This window comes from Fomitopsis serialis, assembly GCF_022376445.1.
Source record: "Fomitopsis serialis strain Sig1Antser10 chromosome Unknown B0H18scaffold_1, whole genome shotgun sequence".
Classification (NCBI taxonomy): Eukaryota; Fungi; Basidiomycota; class Agaricomycetes; order Polyporales; family Fomitopsidaceae; genus Fomitopsis; species Fomitopsis serialis.
In genome coordinates, this window is record NW_025954961.1 from 940,168 (window position 1) to 961,409 (window position 21,242).

General features: G+C 56.6%; 11 protein-coding genes across 11 annotated transcripts; 6 read left to right on the forward strand and 5 right to left on the reverse strand.

Annotated features, from left to right (window-relative positions):
* Positions 1-151: 151 nt before the first annotated feature.
* B0H18DRAFT_1081060 (phosphatases II) lies at positions 152-909 on the reverse strand (the record flags this gene model as incomplete). Its single annotated transcript, XM_048031325.1, has 5 exons — positions 152-262; positions 316-350; positions 401-454; positions 505-773; positions 845-909. 5 exons carry the CDS (start codon positions 907-909, stop codon positions 152-154), a joined length of 534 nt encoding a protein of 177 aa, XP_047901170.1.
* Positions 910-2,119: 1,210 nt separating this feature from the next.
* B0H18DRAFT_949723 (Protoglobin-domain-containing protein) lies at positions 2,120-3,138 on the reverse strand (the record flags this gene model as incomplete). The annotated part of the gene is made up of 5 exons (XM_048041917.1): positions 2,120-2,170; positions 2,237-2,358; positions 2,411-2,564; positions 2,618-2,689; positions 2,746-3,138. The coding sequence occupies 5 exons, from the start codon at positions 3,136-3,138 to the stop codon at positions 2,120-2,122; spliced, it is 792 nt and encodes a 263-aa protein (XP_047901171.1).
* A 1,315-nt stretch (positions 3,139-4,453) lies between these two features.
* On the forward strand, positions 4,454-5,098 carry B0H18DRAFT_949724 (uncharacterized protein; the record flags this gene model as incomplete). Its single annotated transcript, XM_048041918.1, has 3 exons — positions 4,454-4,477; positions 4,533-5,013; positions 5,040-5,098. 3 exons carry the CDS (start codon positions 4,454-4,456, stop codon positions 5,096-5,098), a joined length of 564 nt encoding a protein of 187 aa, XP_047901172.1.
* Positions 5,099-5,447: 349 nt separating this feature from the next.
* Positions 5,448-6,753, reverse strand: B0H18DRAFT_966793 (uncharacterized protein). Its single transcript, XM_048043370.1, has 6 exons — positions 6,475-6,753; positions 6,386-6,420; positions 6,235-6,353; positions 5,863-6,208; positions 5,753-5,807; positions 5,448-5,650 (listed from the first exon to the last, which is right to left on the reverse strand). The coding sequence occupies exons 1-6, from the start codon at positions 6,651-6,653 to the stop codon at positions 5,527-5,529; spliced, it is 858 nt and encodes a 285-aa protein (XP_047901173.1). The 5' UTR covers positions 6,654-6,753; the 3' UTR covers positions 5,448-5,526.
* Positions 6,754-6,833: 80 nt separating this feature from the next.
* On the forward strand, positions 6,834-8,494 carry B0H18DRAFT_11966 (uncharacterized protein). Its single transcript, XM_048036081.1, has 6 exons — positions 6,834-7,111; positions 7,165-7,329; positions 7,384-7,839; positions 7,889-8,282; positions 8,340-8,412; positions 8,473-8,494. Exons 2-4 carry the CDS (start codon positions 7,252-7,254, stop codon positions 8,264-8,266), a joined length of 912 nt encoding a protein of 303 aa, XP_047901174.1. The 5' UTR covers positions 6,834-7,111; positions 7,165-7,251; the 3' UTR covers positions 8,267-8,282; positions 8,340-8,412; positions 8,473-8,494.
* A 635-nt stretch (positions 8,495-9,129) lies between these two features.
* Positions 9,130-9,844, forward strand: B0H18DRAFT_1112525 (uncharacterized protein; the record flags this gene model as incomplete). The annotated part of the gene is made up of 3 exons (XM_048032825.1): positions 9,130-9,294; positions 9,352-9,650; positions 9,700-9,844. 3 exons carry the CDS (start codon positions 9,130-9,132, stop codon positions 9,842-9,844), a joined length of 609 nt encoding a protein of 202 aa, XP_047901175.1.
* A 592-nt stretch (positions 9,845-10,436) lies between these two features.
* On the forward strand, positions 10,437-11,593 carry B0H18DRAFT_1081062 (Quinolinate phosphoribosyl transferase; the record flags this gene model as incomplete). The annotated part of the gene is made up of 6 exons (XM_048031326.1): positions 10,437-10,648; positions 10,731-10,871; positions 10,936-11,120; positions 11,176-11,356; positions 11,392-11,435; positions 11,493-11,593. The coding sequence occupies 6 exons, from the start codon at positions 10,437-10,439 to the stop codon at positions 11,591-11,593; spliced, it is 864 nt and encodes a 287-aa protein (XP_047901176.1).
* Positions 11,594-11,597: 4 nt separating this feature from the next.
* Positions 11,598-13,094, reverse strand: B0H18DRAFT_12038 (amidohydrolase 2). The gene is made up of 4 exons (XM_048036122.1): positions 12,823-13,094; positions 12,706-12,770; positions 12,227-12,647; positions 11,598-12,171 (listed from the first exon to the last, which is right to left on the reverse strand). The coding sequence occupies exons 1-4, from the start codon at positions 13,015-13,017 to the stop codon at positions 11,716-11,718; spliced, it is 1,137 nt and encodes a 378-aa protein (XP_047901177.1). The 5' UTR covers positions 13,018-13,094; the 3' UTR covers positions 11,598-11,715.
* A 404-nt stretch (positions 13,095-13,498) lies between these two features.
* On the forward strand, positions 13,499-15,404 carry B0H18DRAFT_1112528 (uncharacterized protein; the record flags this gene model as incomplete). Its single annotated transcript, XM_048032826.1, has 9 exons — positions 13,499-13,528; positions 13,582-13,872; positions 13,926-14,154; positions 14,207-14,516; positions 14,564-14,699; positions 14,750-14,766; positions 14,930-15,017; positions 15,088-15,168; positions 15,222-15,404. The coding sequence occupies 9 exons, from the start codon at positions 13,499-13,501 to the stop codon at positions 15,402-15,404; spliced, it is 1,365 nt and encodes a 454-aa protein (XP_047901178.1).
* Positions 15,405-15,636: 232 nt separating this feature from the next.
* Positions 15,637-16,867, forward strand: B0H18DRAFT_1112529 (uncharacterized protein; the record flags this gene model as incomplete). The annotated part of the gene is made up of 3 exons (XM_048032827.1): positions 15,637-16,037; positions 16,087-16,281; positions 16,333-16,867. The coding sequence occupies 3 exons, from the start codon at positions 15,637-15,639 to the stop codon at positions 16,865-16,867; spliced, it is 1,131 nt and encodes a 376-aa protein (XP_047901179.1).
* A 547-nt stretch (positions 16,868-17,414) lies between these two features.
* On the reverse strand, positions 17,415-20,425 carry B0H18DRAFT_1112530 (exocyst complex protein; the record flags this gene model as incomplete). The annotated part of the gene is made up of 13 exons (XM_048032828.1): positions 17,415-17,838; positions 17,893-17,934; positions 18,007-18,217; positions 18,274-18,509; positions 18,561-18,638; positions 18,688-18,965; positions 19,021-19,377; positions 19,428-19,602; positions 19,654-19,772; positions 19,822-19,920; positions 19,978-20,186; positions 20,235-20,304; positions 20,354-20,425. The coding sequence occupies 13 exons, from the start codon at positions 20,423-20,425 to the stop codon at positions 17,415-17,417; spliced, it is 2,370 nt and encodes a 789-aa protein (XP_047901180.1).
* Between the last annotated feature and the right edge of the window lie 817 nt (positions 20,426-21,242).

Sequence of the window (21,242 nt, forward strand, 5' to 3'; positions counted from 1 at the left end):
CAGGTTGCGGATCATTCTATGACATCAGTAGCATCGGATGCAGTGGTCTAGAAACAAGAGAGCGAGGAGAGGACTAACGGGACAGCTGATATACACGTTCTGACGGAGTGGTACTACAAAACATAAGACGCTGTAGCGTTGCTGAAACAAACTAGGACGAAGTGTTCTGAAGGGTGCGTTGAATCCGTTGTCGCCATTTCACGTATATGCCCTCTTGGGGCGATGGCGCGTATCGACAGAGTTCGAAGAGCACGAGTTGTTCCTTAAGCAGAATCAGTGAGTTGATAGCTATGCACCGATATCAAGAAGCGTTACCATAAATCCAGGATTGATCCATACTTGCTCACGCGCTTAGGGAACGAGACGTCAGCGAGAGTCAAACCGTAGAGGGCAAACTCACTCTTTCTGATCTCTGCAATCGCATCAGTGGGGCAAATTCGCCTTGAATACATAACTGCAAAGGTGTCAGCCAAGTCGCGACTATCGGTGAGTAGAGGCGCTTACGGTATGCAGCGATGACTGCCGCGCTGCGCGAAAGGCCTTGCACGCAATGCACCAGTACAACGCCCCTATGGCTTAGGGCATTATGTATGAACTGGCAAGCCGCCGGCAGGTTGATCAATAGGTCCGCGTAGTCGACGTCTTCAATGGGGATGCGCAGATGCTGAATACCGGACGCGGGGTTGTCTGCTGGAATGGGCTCTTTGCCGAGCGATACTATGTGCGTAATGCGCCGGTCAGACAGCGTCCGGGGAGAAATGGCGGCATCGAGGCTATAAGGTATCGGGTAGAGAGTCAGCTCTTATACTAGATGACGACGGGGTAGGCAGTGTCGGTTACTTACGTCCCAAGAAACAACCTGTCCTCAAGGCCCGCGATTGGATTGATTCTTCCCCAGCTTGTAGACATCTTAGCGGCTTCGTCTCTTGAACAGGCTCGACGGAGAACTCGTCCCTCTTTTGGCCCGTGCATTTTGTACGAACGCGCCATGCATGGCGGGCCCACAGAGGTGCCGTCCGTTCATGCATAGCGTGCTCGCTGCCTGTATGCTTCCGAGCTAGTGGCCACATCCCTTGGGCACTGGCAACGTCGAGGGCGGTGAACAGCGCCCGAGTGTGGCGCAGGTGCCCGGAGTTAAGCCCACGTGACCGCGCGACGCCGTCCTAATTTGGTGTTGAACTTGCTCGGCCGCTACTCTCTGCTCATGGCTGTGCACCGTTTCGAAGGCCGTCACTCGATTGGACGAGCGCAAGTGACTTCCTCCGTGTTCGTCGCCTTGTCAATACCACAGAGTGTACTTGCATGCCATGTCAGTGGACTATCTGTGGTTGTGCTCGGTTAGCATAGTCTCGCCGACGATTGCAAGCTCACAATGACTGCGCAAATCCCGCTTGTGCGTGGCAGGTCGTATGCAACATGTGGACACGCGACTTCGTTCTTGGAATGTCTGTTTGTTTCCCGACACCGTGAGCGGTGATGATGTGTTCACAGGTGTGCAAAAGCGGGAGGCTGCTCACTGACATTTCCTGTCGCCATGCTCAGACGTTTGTCTCTGTTTCACCGTCTAGCCATAGTTGAAACTTGTGCGTACCCTCGTGGTGCTGGTCGGTGGAAAGACAACTATGCCGACATGCACACGAGACGCTAACCGCGCGCGGGCACCGAGTAAGTCTGCGGCAGATCGCCGACTACGAGATTTGCCACTGAAGGGAGTTCGCGAGTACCCTTTCACGCAAGATATCCGCGGGACGTGCGCAGGACAGTGGGGTATCCGGACAGCCTGCCAATAATGTGCTCCCTCTCTTCCATGACTTGTCAGAGGTGGCTGTGCATTGCCGTAGCGACCACCCACGGAACATGCTCGGGCGCTCCGCTAGCATGACGCACAGTAAAGACGATCGAGATCGCGAAGCACACGATCGCTGGACGCAAGGCACCAAACCTGCGCCGACGAGACCGCGTATTCACTCAAGTGCAGCGGGCGCAGGATTGCCCCCACTAAACCATTACTGTGCCAACCAGTTCATACTGTACATCGGGGTGCATTATATTAGGCAAACGGCGTGCGTCCATCGGAAGCTCATCCAAACAAGGGCTGCCCAGACCAGCATGACAGCCTTCACTCGTTCGTGTAGTGCCGGGCGAACAAATCGTTCTGAATCCAAATGACCTATGCCACAGGGAACAAGTCAGCTGTGTCCGCCGATATACCACACAGTGCGTAAAGCACCCTCACCTTGTTGATTGCCGAGACAGCATCTATCTTCGTCTGCATACTTGCTGTCTCCTCCGGTAGACGCAGAATGGCGGTCTGCAGGACGTTTTGCACCACACTGAGAAGTAATGCACAGTCACGATCTAACCGAGGATCAGAATTTCCGCAGGGGCAGCATCGACGTCACAAACGCACAGGGAACATTCAAGGGTGCAATGCCCAGTGCTCTTTGGTGTTTGAAAGGTGAGACACCGGTATGCATAATGCCGACCTTGTCCATGTACGCCCAAGTCTTGCCTTTCGAGTAGTCGGCCGTCAAAACCCTCCGAGCCCACGCTTTCATGAAGACCTGATAGTGGGCGGGTTCAGTGCGACGCTCATATAGGAGTGAACCACACCGACCTTTCGGAAGACAATCTGTGCGCTATCCAGTGTCAGGTCCTCCAGCTTCTCAGGCAGAGGTCCGTCGAATCCCTACACGTCGGGGAAGCTCAGCGCCGCAGTCGTTCAATATTCAGGAAGGTACGTACGTGATTCCGCGTCATGAAGACCTTCTTGGTGATGTCGAACTCGAACAGCTTCGAGTAGAGCTCGTCCACCATGCTTGGTATGGCCGCATTTACGTGCGGCGCAATTGATGTAATGATGTCCGAATCGCGCGACGTGAAATTGACGAAATCGGTGAGGTATGCGACGCGATCGTCTAGCGAGTTCTTCAGCAACACCGGATCGATCTCCTGCACAAACACAGGGCAGCTGCTCGAAGACGAGGCCGACCGGAGCAGTGTCGAAGACGAGTCCGTTGCAGACGTGGTGGTCCTGTCAGAGGTGTCGTCAAACGATGGACGTTCAACTCTATCGCCATATTGAGCAAAAGGACAGGTTGTGTCTTGGGAGTATGAGTCGAGGTCGAACGTGGACATGATGCAGAACCGCCACGAATACGGAAGATGGTTGAAATTGACTGAAGCAGGGATGACGGTCTCGACGACGTCTATGAGGGCTTATATGTGACCATGGACATCCGCCCGGGACATACAGGACACTTTGCCAATTGCTCATCGCGGTTCGACCTCGTTACTGGTCGAGAAGCGGCATTAGAGATATGGGTCGACCCAGCCAAGGCGAGGCGGGTGTCATGGTTCGAGGCCGTCGGTGGTTGCCTCTTCTGGGTGGACATGAGCTCCAGAGGGTGGCAGCGATGGTAACGCCGACGTTGGTGAGGGCGCGGAGACGAACGAGCCTTACCTCGACCCCGCACTCGGCCCTCGGCCAGCCACCGGCGCGCCACCATAGCAAGCAGGTGATCGTGGAACTCGTCGCCGGGACATGCCGGGTGGCATTGACGGAGCCAGGGCTGCGTCCGCTGCGCCGCCTGGACGACCAGTGCACTCGTATACTACTTGCACCTTACTGCATCATACTGTCTTGGCATACCCACTTTACCTCGAACGAGGTGTGCTCTTCTATTGCCTTGAGATCAACCCCCTTCTGTCCTTCGCAATGGAGTCGTCGGCCATTGACAGCACTCAAGATCGGCCGCAACTTGGGGAAGGGTCGTCACTTCAAAACATGGTGTACCAGGGGCTGCGCGAAGTTCATAGCCGTAATACGCGTCCCCCGCTTAAGCTCCAAGACATACCTTTACCGAAATATGGTACTCCACATATGCCTCGTATGCGGGGCAGTTCTAAACACAGCCTTCGTCCGCAGAAGGGAAATCTCAGAGTCAAGTGAGGGTCCTCACGTCGTTCTCATGAACATGGTACGTAGTCGTTCTCGGGCGTTCCGTGAGCACCCCACTGAATTGCAGGGCATATGCGACGTCGGTCTGAAGATAGTACTGCTGGATGACGTAGTTCTCTGGTCCGGCCTGTACCAACTGCGCACGCGCGCAACAAGTCGCCCCGTCGCAGCAGAGCTCCTGTGGTCACTGGAGAGCTGAGGCGCAATCTCGGAGGCTCTGCGCTGCACGCTGTGGCATGGGGGGCGGATAGATGACTGTAACAGGCGCCGAGATAGGGCATCGCGTCGCGCGTCAGTCACGTGTGAGTCCGACTCTGGTCCGTGGAGACGCTGTGTGCACAACAACGGATCCTTTCACCATGAGGCCCGGCCTACGTTTCTTCATTTCCCCCCACTAGGGCATGCTGATGCCATCCCCGTTCAGTGCGTCCGCCTGCCTATAAGTCTTCGTCAGCCTTCCGTTCCCCCACAATCTCCCCTCGTCACATCGGCATGATCGACATTACTTGGGATACGGTGAGTAGAGTCTGCCCTGTCCCTTTGTGCGTTCCCGACTCATCGATCCAATCAGCCCGAGGCCAGCGGCCACAGCAAGGCATCCACCATCCATGGCTGGGTGACCAAGATGCGTGGCACGCTTGTAGACGACGAACGCATTCGGAAGCGTGGTATTCGCGAGATGGAACATGCCCGCCGCATCCGGGAATGGAAGAAAGAGAAGGGTGTCGCAGACCAAGGCAACGGCAACCTCCTCTTCTCTTTCCTCCCGAGTAAACCTCCGCAGCCCGACAATCAGGTCATGATCGTCCGGCGGCACACGACCGCTGGTGCCCGCCAGACAAGCACGCGCAGTCAACCATCCTCTCGCAGCGGCTCCCAACGTCGGCGCCACGACAGCCGCCCCCAGCTTGCTCAGAAGGCTTACTCAGCCCCGAACGGTCGTATGCTCAAGGGCCCGACGCACTCGGGGTCGACTTCCCCGCCGAACGGGCAGCTGGTCAGGGCTGGCACGCAGGTCAAGCGGGACAGCGCATCCGGGCATCGCTCGGACCGTTCCCACCACCATCATCGGTCACAGAGTACGCGTCAGGCGTCTCTGCCTCTTCCTGGTGGAAGCCATCAGCGACACCACAGTAGACGACAGGCCTCGTCTTCTGGGGCACAGAGTCCTGTTGGCCGACCCACCAAACGCCATACTCATTAATCCCACTTCCACCCGCCTCACCTTCGGTCTTTCTCGAGACGCCTTTAATGGTATTTATCCACTTCGCCCCCCGAGACGGCCTTTCCTATTCTTCCTACCCATAGACGATTGTCATGACGTTACGTCTCATTATGTAGCGCAGTTTGCGTTTGTACTGTAGCACGTCGTCATCGTGTAATGACTCCATGGCCTCCCGTCGTAGGACGGAGGCACTGTTCCAGTCAGCTGCGCGACACGCTGCAAACACACGGCACTCTGGGCAGTCGTGCATCATGCCCAGTCTGAGTGTAAAGCAAGGTTCCATAGGCGAGTCATGCGATGATATGAATCGCTACTACGATACAGTGGCCAAGACGTGGTGTCATTCCGAGCCATCAGAATCACCCTCTTCGACAGGAGCCTGCTCCTCCTGCGCGACCGCTTTCTTCTTTTTCTTCTTTCTCCTCCGCTTCTTCTTCGACGGTGACGTTGAGTAGCTTCCGCTCCTGCAGAGGCCCGTGCAGGTTTAGAAGAGGGATCTTGGGTGTATCTGCGGCCTTTGTCGGCGATGCCGCAGTGGTAGGGGAGGTGAAGTGGGAAGCGGTGACTGTCGCGCCTTGGGGCTCGCTAGCCGTTTCAATGGCGGTGACGACACCGGTGCAGCTGCCCGACCAGTTACACTGCGCAACACAGTATACATGAGAATGGTGTTGCTTACGAGATTGTGCACGGTTGTCCGTGTATGAGTTTCGTGGATGCCTAGAAACTTCTGGGATGGCAGTGTTTAGGTTACTGGCTAACGCGGTAGGCTGCTCGGATGGCTGCGCAGTCTGGGGACGTTCGATGACGAGCTGGCTGACGGACTGGCGGTCCTTCTTTTTCTTTTTCTTCTTCATGGATGTCGGTGTGATAAGCGGACCAGCATCACGTCCGTCCTGACCCTCACGAAGAGGCGTCTCGGGAGGCCCGGATGTTGTTGCTTCTGTGGCCTTGTCGTCGTTTAGCTTTTGAAAGCCCGGATGCTCATTGAGTGCCTTTGGCGTGTCGGGGACGCGTTTCTTGCCCTTGTCTTCGGCGCGAAGGGGTCTACCTTCGCCTTCTTCTTGATAACGCTCGTCCGACTCTCCTCTTCGTCGTCCGAGGGTAGAGTGGCTGCGGGCACATCCTCTTCTCGCGCCCGTTTCTTCCCCGCAGAGGCAGTGAGTTGCTCTTCAAGCGCGCACTGTCGCGGCTGAGCAGACTCGTCGACTCTGGGACGGCCGCGCCGACGCCTAACCTGTACTATCCGAAGTCGTAGATAGACATACTTCCCATGAAAGGGCAGACATACCGTGCGGGCCTGCGCATGTACTCTTCCAGCTCTTTCTCTTCATTGCTACGCGCCTTCGATGAGGGCAATTTGCCCTCAGTGGGCTTTAACCAGGTCGCGACCAGGTTCTGGGTAAATGCCAGAGACATGTCGACCTGCGCCTGGAGGGTCTCCAAGCCGATGTCCTCGTCATCTGCCATCCCATGTATAGCAGGACCAAGGATGTCAAGAATTTGCAGACGTTCCGCCGCAAGGTCAAGTGCAAATTGAGTCTGAGTCGCCCTGGCAGATAAATCGCTGTAGTAAGTAAAAGGAGCAGGAAAGTAGCAGAATTACCTTGCCGTGTTACATACGGTAAGCGCCAATGATCGAAGCTGGAACAGACGCCCATACGCGAGTTCCACGACTTGCGAAAGGGTCGAGCTTGCTTTATAACCCTTCTCCTTGCTGTGGTCCCAGTCAGCGTGAGCGACCGTTCTACACGCCCCGATATGAATGTACCATTAGTCCTTCACAAACGGAAATACCAAGAGGTAGACCATTCGGACGATGAAGATGATGGACCGTTTCTCGGGAGGCAAGTGTTGCCTGTCGCAAATCTCTCGGCCGACTTCAAAGGCAAACCCAAGGATGGGTTGCAGTACTTGTTTACCGTCCGGTGGGCTCTTTCGCTTCTCGCATGATCCCTTGCATCTCATGGCTGTAACCAAGGCGAGACGCACGTATGCTCCCGCACATAACGAGAGCGGCGAATCCTTATGAGGTCCGGGAGAGCCACGACAGCCCGTAGTCGACGAGATGAACGCAAGTCATCCTCTCTTGCCGTCTGAAGAATGGCGAGAAGTCTTCCTCAGGCGATTCAAGAATTTCCGCAAGGTACGTTCATTTGCACCCTGAACCTCGCACGGCTCTGAAGGCCATCATGTTTAGAACGCTGTGCAACCCACACTGTTTGCACCGTTACCTGCCTCACTCGGCATTATGCCGAGAATAAGGGAGAGAGACCATTGGTGGGCCTTCTTGACGGGTGTACCTATGTCCGAATGGGACGCTGCCAAAAAGCCAAAGCCGTACCAGAAACCCTGGCGAGGTCAATATCATGGCTATGGTGCCGATGCGTTGCCCATCCCCAACGCGGAAGGGTCTTCGCAAATCCTCAGTTATTCTCTCGAGGACGGCCGAGTGTTCTCCACCTCCAATAGCGAGATGTGGAGGGTTACGACCGATGGCGTTGAGCTCACTAGTGCGATGAACGCTACTGCGTCGCTCCCCACACCTTCTGGCACGCCTGCACCACCCGATCGCCCAGAAGATACTTCTGACCAGAACGCTCCTGCGAGTATTTATCCGGAGCCGACCCCGAAGCACATGCAACTCTTGTTCCACGTACGTCATTCTCAGACTTGTTTCTATCAAGTTGCTAACGCATGTGTAGGGGGACGCTCTACATCTCCTGATGTATTTCACGCATTGGATCATTCTGCACCTCGAGAGAGGCTCAGCACCCTCACCCCATGTCCTTACCGACACCCATTCTCGCTGGATATTCGCCCTCCTCTCTCGCGTGCGCGATGATGTCTCAGCGGATGAGATGAGCACCTTGCGGAGCCTTGCGCGCGCCTGCATGTCCCTTATCGAGGAGAGGAAACGGGCGACGTCGAACGTTGCAAGCTCTTCGCAAGGCAAGGCCGTCGGGTTGTTTCCCATGAATGAATCTGGCTGTTGGATGATCATCACTCTCGTGATCGGGATTTGGGGCCAGAGAGACTTGTGGCAGGATGCGGAGGCGATGCTGCGCAGACTGCCGGCGTGAAAGCTACATTGTGCAGGTACCACTGTGTGTATTCCATAGCCTCGTATGAAGTCCTCACATTCGATCATGACAGATGAAAGGCGGACAAGCCTTGCAGGACTCAGTAGCACGCTGACATCTGCCAATGGCCAGGCATCCTGGACAATGTTCGTCCCATTTCGAGTGCGCACCTCAAGCCGATCTCACTCCAAGACCCGCCGTTGTAGACTTCATATCATGTCGAGGTTCGTCCTCGCTCAACGTCAGCCCGGTCGCACTGGACATCTGTCAATGCAGCTCGATATCGGCCATCGACGCCCTCTACTTGCCCTAGGCTCCTTTCCTTTCGATTGGGCAACCTAAGGTCCGAATAGACTCGTCGGTCTGCGCGTCCCAGGGACCTCCATGCCCCTGCCGCCCGCCCGCAATGCCGGAAATTGCTTCGCCAAGGCGAGCCTAAGCTTGCCGCCAGGTTGTGCGCCACCGGCCCTGACAGAGATCGCAGACTCGGAGGGCGCGCGGCCGCAGTGGGACTCGTGTGCCTGAGTCGGTGTCGCTAATTTCTGCGGCATGCTTCGTGCACGAGAGGGCATTCCGGGGTGAACGACGGCAAGTCGAGCCCGCCGGAGGGAGGGGGAGAGGGAGACGGCGTGAGAAAGACGCTGAATACGGGCAGGAGACGCCGCCCTGTCACCGGAGGAGCGGTCGAGATTGGACCTGTCAGGCTCAGGCGCCGAGTTCAAAAAGGCGGGCGAACTGTGTTTGCCTCTCAGCTCTGTTCCCCTAATTCCCAGCAGAGAAACCGTTCCCTACTTCTCTATCCTACGGTCCTTTAACCCCTTCGCATCCCCTCAGTAACGCTCTCTCAGGAATCGCTACCAGCCATGTTCGCCTTCGCCAGCCTCCTCGCCCTCGCCGCCTCCGCCGCCGCTCTCCAGGTCACCCAGCCTTCGAACAGCAGCGGCTGGACCACCAGTGGCCCGAATACTGTCACTTGGTCGTCGGTCTCCACGGACAACTCCAACTTCTCGATTGTCCTCAACAACCAGGTGAATACAGCGCGTCTATATCCGTGTCTAATTTCTTATGCGTATTATTTTCTCCAGAACACCTACCCTCAGTACAACGAGGTTCTCGAGGCCCTCATCCAGACCAGCGAGGGAAGCGTTGCCGTGAACCCTCCCAGCGGTGGCTGGGTGGCAGGCACTGGCTACCGCGTCAACTTCGTCAAGAACTCGCAAGATCTCAGCTCGCTCCTCGCTCAGTCTGATGACTTCACCATCGAGCAGAGCTCCTCGAGCACCTTCTCCGCGGTTCCTCTACTGCGTCCAGCTCGGCCTCGTCCACTGGTTCCGTGTCAGTCACCGCAACCGGCTCCTCCGCCTCTGCGGCGTCTGGCTCGTGAGTATCCGGATCTTAGTGTGATGTGTCCATGGTTTAAACGCTCTGCACAGGTCTGCCAGCAACACGGACTCCTCGGCCGGGTCCTCTGCCTCCTCTGCGAGCGGAAGTTCCTCTTCCACCAACGCTGCGCCCGGTCTCAACGTCCAGACCGGCGTGTACGGTCTCCTCGCCCTCCTGGGCATCGCGCTCGCCTAAAACGGGGCAGACATTCATGGACTTCACTTTTAGCGTTACTCTCGGGTCTTTTGTTGTGTGACTACAGGACACTCATACAGTAACACGCGCTCTTATTCGTATAGATTGTAGGTATTATCATTGGGTGTGCCAATATCTAGGACTCGTAAGAGCGCTGTTGTTCCTTACAAGGACACTTTCGTGGTGCAATTCGACTGACGACATCTATGTGTACTGGTCAATGTAGGACTGTATTGATTCCACAGATTTCGTATCGCCAGTATGTTCCAGCTGTAAACCTAGATCTCTGTGCGAGCGAGCGCTGGTGAGAACGCTGCCAGTGTTTCATTTGTACCTCACCAGCAATCTGCCGGTGCGGGAACTGACGAATCTGTCATTTCTTGCTAGGCAAGGGACGTGTCGCGCGTGTCGTACTCGCAGTCTGGAGTCCAGACGACGTCATGAGAGCCCTGCGATGCAGTATCATACAACGACGCCGATGGCGCGAACGGCTGACTAAATGTATCTCATGTAGTCACTGGCAAAGCAGGTCTTTGAATCTTCTTCTCATCGCCCAGCACACCTAGCAGTGCTGCTATCGACCCGCTGCAGCATGGCCGAGCACAGATACGAGCATCTGCTCCCACCGAGCTGGAAACCTCAAGTGACTGCCTGGCTCGCGGAAGACACGCCCTCCTTTGACTACGGGGGCTATGTAGTCGGCGAGGATCACCGCGAGGCGTTCCTCTTCGGCAAGGGCAAGCAGACCGCCGTCCTCGCCGGCGCACCGTTCTTCACCGAGGTCTTCGCGCAGGTGGACTGCCAGTGAGTGTCGCATCTATCATGCCCACCCACCGCCATGACGCTGACGGGCGCGGCCGCCTCAACTGCGAACTCGGACGCGCAGGGTGGAATGGCACATGCAGGAGGGCGAGACGTTCGAGCCCATCAAGCACGTCGCGACCGTCCGGGGGAAGGCCCGGCACATCCTCCTCGGCGAGCGCGTCGCGCTGAACATGCTCGCCCGGTGCAGCGGGATCGCCACCAAGTACGCGCCGCCTGTCCCACCCCCATGATCCTCGCTCACACACGCTCGCCCGCTGCGCCGCCAGGTCGAAGCGTGTGCTCGACCTCGCGCGGGGCTACGGCTACAGGGGCATCATCGCGGGCACGCGCAAGACGACGCCCGGCTTCCGCCTCGTGGAGAAATACGGCATGCTCGTGGGCGGCATCGATCCCCACCGCCATGACCTGTCCAGCATGATCATGCTCAAGGACAATCACATCTGGTCGTCAGGTGTGTGCGCCCCCATCCGTCTTGATTCGTGCGTGGGCCTGACGGATGGCCGCAGGCTCGATCACGGCGGCCATCCAAGCCGCCCGCAAGGTCGGCGGATTCAGTCTGCTTCTCGAGGTGGAAGTAGGCTCCGAGGTGGAGGCCGACGAAGCCATCGACGCGGGAGCAGACATCATTATGCTGGACAACATCGAGGGAGACCAGCTGGTGACCGTCGCGAGGAAGCTGAAAGAAAAGTGGGCTGGAAGCGCAAGTTCTTGTTCGAGAGCAGCGGCAATATCACCGAGGCCAACTTGCAAGAGAGGGCGATCAATGGTGCGTGGTTCTGAAACCAACATTGTGAACGGGGTGTTGATAGGACCGCTTTGACAGATATCGACATCCTCAGCACGAGCAGTGTGCACCAGTCAGTGCAACACATCGACTTCAGTCTCAAGATCCAGATGCCGAAGGGGCGCAGCAGTATAACATGAGAAATGTAGAGTACTTGTTTATTCTTCTAGGATATCACAATGTAGCAGTAAGCAAGCGCGGGCCCAGTTCTGCGCACTCTATGCGTTCTGCAGCCCGAACAACGCGAGCGCGTTACCTCCCCTCACGCCCCCTTGTCTTCCTCGCTCCAACCATAGACGCCATCGATAGCTTCCAGGTTCTCCACCACGCTCTTCCACTTGTCAGTTTCCTGCAACGGTGGGAAGAACGGGTGGTCGGTGCCGAACAGCATTCGCTTGCTACCCAACTTCCTCTGCTCGAGACCCGCACCCGCCGAAGCCCCGGCGGAGGACCCGCTCTGCGTGAATTTCTCCGCGCGGCCTATAACGTCACTGACGAAGCCCAGCTCCTCGGACCCGTACGCGACGGCATCGAGGTAGAGCTTGCCGAGGTAGAAGCGTGCGTCATGCTTGAGGCGGGAGGCGACGACGGGGTCGTGGTCGATGCAGGAAGCCAGGCGGGAGGACAGCTGCGGGAGAGCACCGCCCGAGTGTGCGAGGAGGATGCGCAGGCTGAGGAAGCGGTCGAATACACCTGAGAGGATGAGGCGCGTGATGGCCTACGAATCCGCGGATCAGTTCCTGAGTTTCCGCTGAGCTGCGTCTGGGACCTACGATGGTTGTCTCGAAGGGGAAACCCAGAGCGAGCGGGAGGACATGGCCGTTCTCCTTGTCGCCCCATTCCTTGCCGTCGACGCCGTAGTGCGGATGGAGGAACACGACGAGTCCTGCCTTCTCGAGTGCCGCCCACACCGGTTCGAGTGCGTCGTCGTCCAGGCCCTTGCCGAGACCGCGCGAGCCCATGATAATCCCCTTCAGATGAGGAAGAGCGGATATCTGCCGCACGGTCTCGAGCAGGGAAGTGGTCGTCACTTCCGGTACGAGGGGCAGGAGGCCGAGACCGTAAAGCTGCTTGAGCGAGCTGCCGTGTACGTTCGCGGATGTAGAGCAATACATTTCGAGGTCATCGTTTAGTTCGTTTGCTAGCTGGTGCGCCGCGGTCGCAGGTAGGAAGTCAAGCCATGGATTGGCCGAACTACGGGAAAAGGACTTCAGTATGGCGTTCACCGGGTAATCTAGACCTAAATACCAGCCTCACGATGGATATGTCGATGCCATGCTTCTCCATGAACCTCAACTTGAGGTCCCGTTCAAAGTACTGCACGTGGTCTATTCATACCAGATGGCTGTATTGTGCTTCGCGGACATACCTGTGGTCCCATGGGACGCCCGCCGCTCGGCTCAGCATCGAGAATGAGCAGCCTCTCCTCCGTGCGGCCATCTGGGGTGCTCCTGGAGAAGATGCGGGGAACTGAGGTGCGGGAACGCAGGAAGGAGACATAGCGGGGGAGGTAGACATGCGTGTGCACGTCGACGAGAAGACCCCGCGAGGCAGCCGCAGCCATGTCCGCACTCCGAACAGGCAGTCAGATGTGCACGGGAGGTGACCGGAAAGGACAAGGTGCAGACCGCGATACGATCGAAGATCGACGCGCGCGCGATGCTCCCGCGATGTGTGTAATCCGGCGCACCCGGGCGGCGCAATCACATTGTCATTCATCTACAGAGCTAGCCTACGTACAGCATACGGAGGCCACATCCCTTTCTACGTAGCCGGCCGCGACACGACCGCATCCGCGTGCAGAGCCGTGCTCGCGATGTTCAGGGCCACATCGAATGGAGCCCGTGCGCTTCCTCCGGACCCTCGATGTGTCCTGCTGGGCCTCGATGCCGCAGGGCCACAGTCAATGTCTTTCACAATGTCAAAGAACCCGAGTCTAAGTTGAGACCCAGACGATCGGCGGTGACGCTTTGGCCTTTCGCATTGATATAGACCAGTTCGCGCGATCCGTCGTACTGTCGCCTTCCTGAGGACTGCCCACTACCATGGCTGAGCTGCGCCCACTGCGGGACGAGGTACTTCGCTGGTCGGTTGTGTGTTGAGTCGATATTGACCGCCCCTTGTGTAGTTGGCCGCAGCTGCGTCAACGATCACCAGGATCAGCCAGGATCTTTCCGCAGGCTTGGTGAAGGCCGATGAGGGCGCAGCGTCGTTGAGGACGAAGGTGGCCGAACTAGAAGCGGAGCGATCCTCCATGCTGTTGCGTCTCCAAGCCCTGGAGACGCGGAACACGGAGCTTTGCAAGCTGCTGGAACGAAATCAACCGGATCTCACCGGAGCAATCAGGGCCCGCGATGCTGCATTGAAGAAGCTACACCTGATGAGGGAGGTCGTCCACGACCTTATAGATGAACGGAGAGTAAGTATAGCACGACAGTCTTCTCGTGAGTGCGCAGCTTACTCTCATGGTAGCAGGCTGCAGGGGCAACAGGTCAAGCAGGGCGGCGTCATCACTCCCAACAGGCTGGCCACGGCGACAGTAGTGCCAGCTCCGGCGGAGAGTCGTGGGGCAGCTTGAAATTGACAGATGTTGAGTCTTCCATGGGTGAGGATAACGACGATGTGGCGAGAGGGGCCGATGAAGATTCGGCAACGGTAACGGGAGTAACGAATGACGCAGTCGAGTCAAGTGCCAGCGCAGGTTCGTGTTCTGGATGGAAGGGCACGGATCGTTCTATTGAAAGGGTCCTTAGGCAAAACAAGCACGGACACGGGGCAACGGTCGGCATTGTCGAACATTGTGAACCAAAGTGATGGTTTGAATAGCCGTGATTCCAGGATAGCCATGACAAGCTCTACCAGAAAGAGCACGGTCTTGACGAACTCGACAAAGGCGAACATTCTTGAGGCGACTGGACGAAAGCCTGAAGAACGTCCCGTTGAGACATCCGCAACCAGTGTCGCGAAAGAGATCAAGCCCGGCCGTAGAGTTGCCAACTGCGGTCCTTCCAAGGTATCCAAACGCGACACGAAGTCGGGAAGAGTCATCAAGACCATCACCCCGTAGTTAGCCCGTCAAGTGGCGCTGACAGTCCCTCTAAGATCACAAGAGATGCCCCGAAGACCAGTCCCCCAGAGATTGGTTGGTATCTTGAATTCAAGAAGCCGCCGGCGACGGCCCTTCGGCCTCTAGGACCTCTCACCTTCCAAATGCTGAAGGACCGGCTGGCACTGGACGATGACACGGTAACTGTAAGCTGAGCTGCAGCGTTCTGGGGTGCTGACCTGATGAACAGATGCTTCGCATCGAGAGGTGCGCCCGAATTCCAGTCGATCAAAGGGATAGGCTACATCTGAAGCCGAGTGCAGCATGGAATCGTGGCAAGAACCTAGCCTGCAAATGCATATCCACGAGACATAGTTTTCGCGTGTCATCCGATTTTCCTAGAAGGACCGACGGCAACATATCTGGTCAGCTGGGGAAGCGAAACGGTGAACGCGAACGTCAAGAGGTACCTCACGAACGGCTCTGAGCGACCAGGCGATGCTGTCTTCCAGTTGTTTGTAAAACTACCGGACGTGTAGGTGCACCTTGTAGTTAATTAGCCGTACACTGGTGACCGAGGTTCTTCAGGACGCATGGTACTATCTGGGCGGACACAAGCTTCTCGCGTCTGACGTGCCGTCGATCTGGCACACAACGTCGAATACACAGGTGAGCGCGTGGCTCTGAAACAGTTTGTCGCATGACACTCAGACCTCGCCCAGGATAAGCGCGAGTTGATTGAGGGCCTGCGAGAGCGATGGACGTGGCTGGACGCACCAAACGCGGAGCAGGTAGCACGTCGCGTCGAGACGCATGAGCTGGGACAGTGCTCGATCGAGCTGCAGAGCGAGGGACTGCAGGAGAGATCCCAGGCGTTCGTGCGGCAGCATTTCTCGTCGAAGTAATCAGTACGGTTGGGAATGGATGGACAGTGTACCGTAGCATCGTGGACGTCGTTTGACAGCGAAGGTGGCGTATACAATTGCGGGTAACAAAAGGTTATTCGCGGAAATAACACGGATAAACAAGTGGCTGGCTGCCGAAGAGGGAGAGCGCGGCGGTCGCTGTACTCGTTCTTGTTCATCTACACTCACCCCGGCCCTCGTCGCCGACGTTCTCCTCTCCCCGCTCGCCACCATGCGGTGCTCAGCGAGTGCAGCCCGCATCCTCACGCTCCTTTCTCTTGCCATCCTTTTGAACCACTTCACGCTTGTCGACGCCCAATTTAGCCTGCCATCTACTGGCACCTCGTCCTCTGTTACCTCGGACTCCACGACGTCCTCCTCGGCTGCGTCTGTCAGTTCTACGCCCGTATCTAGCACGACGTCGGACACTTCTGTCGCAGAATCCTCGTCGTCATCTTCATCGGACGTCCAGTCGGCCTCGTCAACCTCTTCTCAGGATGCGACTAGCAGCGCTGCTTCTACCTCTGACATCGTTTCCTCCTCGTCCTCGACTTCGTCATCATCCTCTGTAGAGAGCACTTCATCTTCGAGCTCCTCTTCGTCCTCGTCCTCCTCGTCTTCATCGTCCTCTTCGTGAGTACTCAATTTACGCGTCGTTCCGCGTCTTGACAGCTGCAAACAGGTCGTCCCTATCCTCATCGTCTAGTACCTCGTCTTTGACCACGTCGACCACGCCGTTCTTCGCGACCGCCACCCAGAAGTCAACGGCTAGCTACAAGTCGGTCGCCACCGAGGGCATTGCCAGAACCAGTGCCTCTGCTACTGTGAGTGTAGCGGGCGCTGCTTCCACCGATAGCTCGGCATCCTCTTCAAACGGGTGAGATCATCACTGTCTGATGAGCGTTTCAACGCTGACATCAGGGCATAGCTTTTTCTCCAACAAAGCCGCCGTTGCAGGCGTGTTCAGTGCAGTCGGCATCGTCGGCCTGTTGGTTGTCATTGCTATCGTCCAGAAGATCATCCGGAGCCGCCGACCTCGCTTCGACCAAGAGGACACATTCTTCGATAAGTTTGACACGGGCGTCAAGCCTCAGGGTGACTACACGGACTCGCCTCCCGCGAGCGAGCTCGGCCACGGTACGCTGCAGACCGCGGGTGACGGCGCATACCCGGACCGCTCTATGCACTTCGGCATGCCGTCCACCTTCGACGATACCCAGCCGCGCGACTCCATTGTCGAGTATGCTAAAGGCACCGCTATCGCCGCTGCTCGCTACCAGGAGGGTCCCTACCAGTACGGCGGCCAGCCTGGAGCCTACGGCGGCGAGTTCACCAACGCGCATTACCAGGCGCAGTTCGCAGACGTCCCCGGCAATTACGCGTCTGCAGACCCGTATAGCATTGCTAGGCCGGGGACGGCTGCCCCGATGGCGGACCACGGGTACCATGGGTACGCCCAGTAGACGAGAGCGACATGTAGTATGTCTTATGTCTTCAGTTGTGTCCCACGTCCTAACGAGCCCTGCGTTGCTACTGTAGACATCCGACCTCCCCGAGCCGGCTCATTTTCCCTTCCACTTCGGTGTCAAGGCACGAGCTGGTCTTGTTTGATTTCATAGTCTGTTCCTGTGGTATGGTTTGAGCCCTCAGTCGTCTTCTGTTGCGACAGGGTTGTATTGGGAAGGTGCGACCGTCGCCCTTTCTTCCTGCTTGTAATGTGGTTCCCGCCGCCGTGTCTGGATGTAGGTGATGTACAAGAGTGTTTCCCTCCACAGCACTGTGTCACTCTTGTATTGTCTATAGATCTTGCCCCCTTCGTGGAGGAACCCCCATTGCCAGCTGCACCTTTCCTTTAGCTGCTACATAGCTGTACGGAACGATTCTTTGTTTGGTATGTTTGATAAGTTATTGGTTATTCTTGATGCACAGGGTATAGCACGGCATAAAGATCCAGGTAGTGACACGCGGACAGGAAAGACTGTAAGTAAAAGTAGCACACATATACCCCTTTTACCCGGTGAACCTGGATGTGATTGAGCTGGAAAAGTTGGCCGCCAGCGAACTGGGAAGAGCGGGCATAGCGGGGATGTTCATGTCGCGGATGCTCATGTCTCTGAGGGGCTCCAGGTCCTTCATAATCATGCTCAGGCGGCCCATGCCCAGTCTGTCCTTCAGACCCTTTCCTCCTGACCCGTCGCCATCCTCGGAGCTGTCGTTGAAGCCCTTCTCGGCCTGGCCCCAGTCGCTGCGCTGCGCGAGATACGGCCGCAGCAAGGTCGAGTCGATGCGGCCGAGGTAGCCCTCGGTGATATATGAGCGGAGAATGTCTGGTCGGACGAGGAAGACGTTGCCAAGCTGGCGAATGAACTCAAACCGCTCCGTCAATGATGGTATGGAGAACGAGCTGATGACGTCCTGGTACGACTTCAAGTCCCTGTGAGAGGATCATCGCATCAGTCCACATCATGGTTTCGAGGCGGCAACGTACTTTGCAAGCATCAGCCCACCCGTTGCACTCACGGGGAACTTCCTGAGATGATCGAGTAGCAAGCTGGGCGGATCGACTCGGTCATCTGTCTAGCGTTATTGGCGAGATCCGTACCTGTGGAATGCGATCCCGATCTCCGTCAAGAAGACTTCGAGGTTCTTGCCGCTCAGATTGGCTTTCGCCGCATCGCGGACTTTCTCTAGCGTGTCGCAGCACGCAACGCACGGCTCGGTGTTCACCCTCGCGAATGAAAGGTCGTCGTTCCTCGGCTTGAAGTCCGTCTTCTTCTGTTTCGTCAGTTGCGCGGACAGCCAGTTGATAAGTGCTACATAGCCATTGTTGATCAGTTTCAGATTGTGAAGATAGCGATGGCTAACTGACCATCTGCAAGACGCTGCATGACGTGGTTTGCAGCGCCTTCGATTCTGCTGACGGACTGGTTATTAAAGACGACCATCTCCCGTCGCACGGTGACGGAGGTGCTCGCGAGCGGAAGTAGGGCCATGTTCACGTAATGTTGCCAAAGGTGGCAAATAAGGTCGACCTCGCGGAGAACGGTAAGAACTTGGAGAGAAGGTTCGCTCTTGGTGTCGGAGGGGTCTATGCGTGTGTGCGCGCTGAGAGAACGTCAGTTTGCTGAGAAGGGATACACAATTCAGAATGCTGACGTTTCCAATGCTGTCTCGACGTAGGCAGTACCAATGGCTGCTGACAGTACCCTAAGCAAGGCGAAGTCATGCTTAGGCCTGCAGGTGCATCAGCCAAGATTCCCAGGAAGATATGCGCTGCACGTACACATCGCTTGAAGGACTCAACTCCACGCAACGCCCGATGGCCTCCGCGTGCCACTTCAGCATGCGCTCGGCAACCTGGACACTGACCTGCCCGTCCTCGTCTCTGAGAGGCTCCTCCTGTTCCACCTTCGCCTGGTTACGATCGCCGCCACCTGCGAGGTTGCCGAAGCGGGAGAACACGGCAGCGGCTGTTGAAGACGCGGTGGCACCGCCGGTCGTACCGAGCTGGTTGACCACACGGTCGAACACCGAACCCTTCGCACCCTTGTTGACCCTGGCCTGAAGGATACGCATATTGACATTTTGAACATGGAGAAGCACGGTTGACACTTACATGATATCGAGTGAAAACAGCTAGGTAGCCAGCGTACAGCTCCGACAGACTTTTGCTCTCCCGCTCAAGGTAACGCTGTCCTTCTGTGTACGGGACAAACAGCTCCTCCATAGCCGTCTCAAGCATGGTGCTGACCGTCGCTGCAGTACCCACAGCAGCGGCTGCCGCTGAATTCAACATTCGATTGAAGTCGCCAGAGTCAGTGGGAGAGCGCGGGATGACGGAGGTCACCTCGTATGCCTTGAGGTCCTCGACTAGTTGAGATGTCCGCTGGTGGACGAGCTGGAGCATGCGTAGAGAGGAAAGGTCAGATATGGTGTTCCCTCTGTTGAGCAGCTGTTCCATATATTGTTGGATCTGCAATAGATGAGGGCTGCCATATAACGCGATGAGCGTTAGGGACGTACAATTTGTGCGAAGACTCGTTGCAGGAAGACCTGCATGACGAATGGAGGGTTGGGGAAGACCGCCTGCACGATCTGCGCTTCCTGGCCAACGGTTGCACGTATCTCGCCAAACAGTTCATGTAGCCCTGCCTCATCGGTGGGTGGACTTGAATCTGGATCGGGAAGAGCCGCCCATCTACACTCATGTCAGCACTGGATTGCATGTATTGTATGGGTACACACGTACAGTCCCTCCTCCACTTGACCCGTCTCTCGTACTCGGTTGATGAAGAAGTCGTGCTGGTTAACATACACTTGTACGCAGGATGCGCCGCCATTGAAGTCGAGGAGAGTCTGGGCGCAGTGCTAAACTAGGGTCAGCATCAGCTAGTTCAGAGGCGATTAGAAATGACACACATGCATCATCTTCGGTCTCCTTTGCGATATGCACGATCGAACAGATGAAGCATGTCCTTTTCGAACTTCTCGCAATATTGTCGATGTTCTCCCTTGTCTAGTATGTTGTGTCAGGAAGAAGCACGCCCTAACGAGGTTGGTTGCGGTCTCGAACCTTGTCAGCGTGTGCGAGGTCGACTTCTTTGGCCACGATGCTCAATCGCCTCAGCAGGACGGCAACCTTACGCCTGCCCTCCTTGCCCTCTTTCTTCATGGCGTCAAGCTGCGAAGTGTCGTCCTTTGAGAATTGGTTGTAGAAGTCAATCAAATCATAAGCCGCCTGCGCTCGCTGTCGTTGTTGATGCACGGCTTCCAGCTGTTCACCTGCGACCATAAGGACATAATGTCGAGTATAAAGGAGACCTGACACACCGATCCGGATAGCAGTACGCCCGACTTCGTTCATTTTGGTCTCCATCCCGGAGAATGTTTGGCCAACAGACTATGGACATTGTCAGCCCAGAGATTCTGTACTAGGACACGCCGCGCACCTCAAACCCTTTATTGAGGTCGGTCATCTTCCGGGAGTACTCTCTCTCGGTCGTCCTCACAATCTTCTCCATCTGCTCAGTCTTTGCTTGTACATCTTTCCTTACTGCTATCAACTTGTCCACAGCGGCTTCGAACGTCGGATGAAGGGCTTAGGGTCAAATGCTGGAGGCTCTGTTACACCCGGAATGCAATGCAACAAGTGAGTGACACATACGTCCAGCATCGGCTTTGGATTGGGTAATGAGTTTCTCTGATATTGACCCTACGAAATCCTTCACGTCAAACTTCCCCTAACCACACACCAGATTAGGTCGCCACCCAAATGTCTCCATGATGACCACCGTACCTCAAATGTCTCCAACTTAATTGCTCCTGCACGGAAGGATCGAGAGTCTTGAAAGACATGTCAGACACGACTCAGCCAAGATCCGCCGGATCCTTAGCTTGAGAGGCAAGGGGATAAGGGGTCGAGAGGTCGCGGTAACGCAGTGTGCCGTCGTCGGTGTCGCGTCGCAGGCTCCAGGGAGCTCCGGCGATCATCCCGGCGACCCAGAAGTACCCGGGCGATCTCTTGGACGCCGGGGTGCTGCTCGCATTTTCCACCCGTCTTTTCGCGGTTGGTGGCTGAAGTCGTCCGCCCTCACCCAGGGCTCTGTTTGCTGCTTGCCCTGCTCTGCTTCCGGGGCTTACCCTTCAGTAAATCCATCATCCGCAAGCATGGACAACGCACACCCATTGAAGGGACTACTACAGCTTCAACTCGCCTCGGACGCGTCCGCCGTGCTGCACCTCCCATACGTCCTTGAGACTCTGACTGCCGACCATTTCGCCCCATCTCCACATACTCAAAAGTGGTGCACACGCATCAACTCTCTAATACATTCGAGA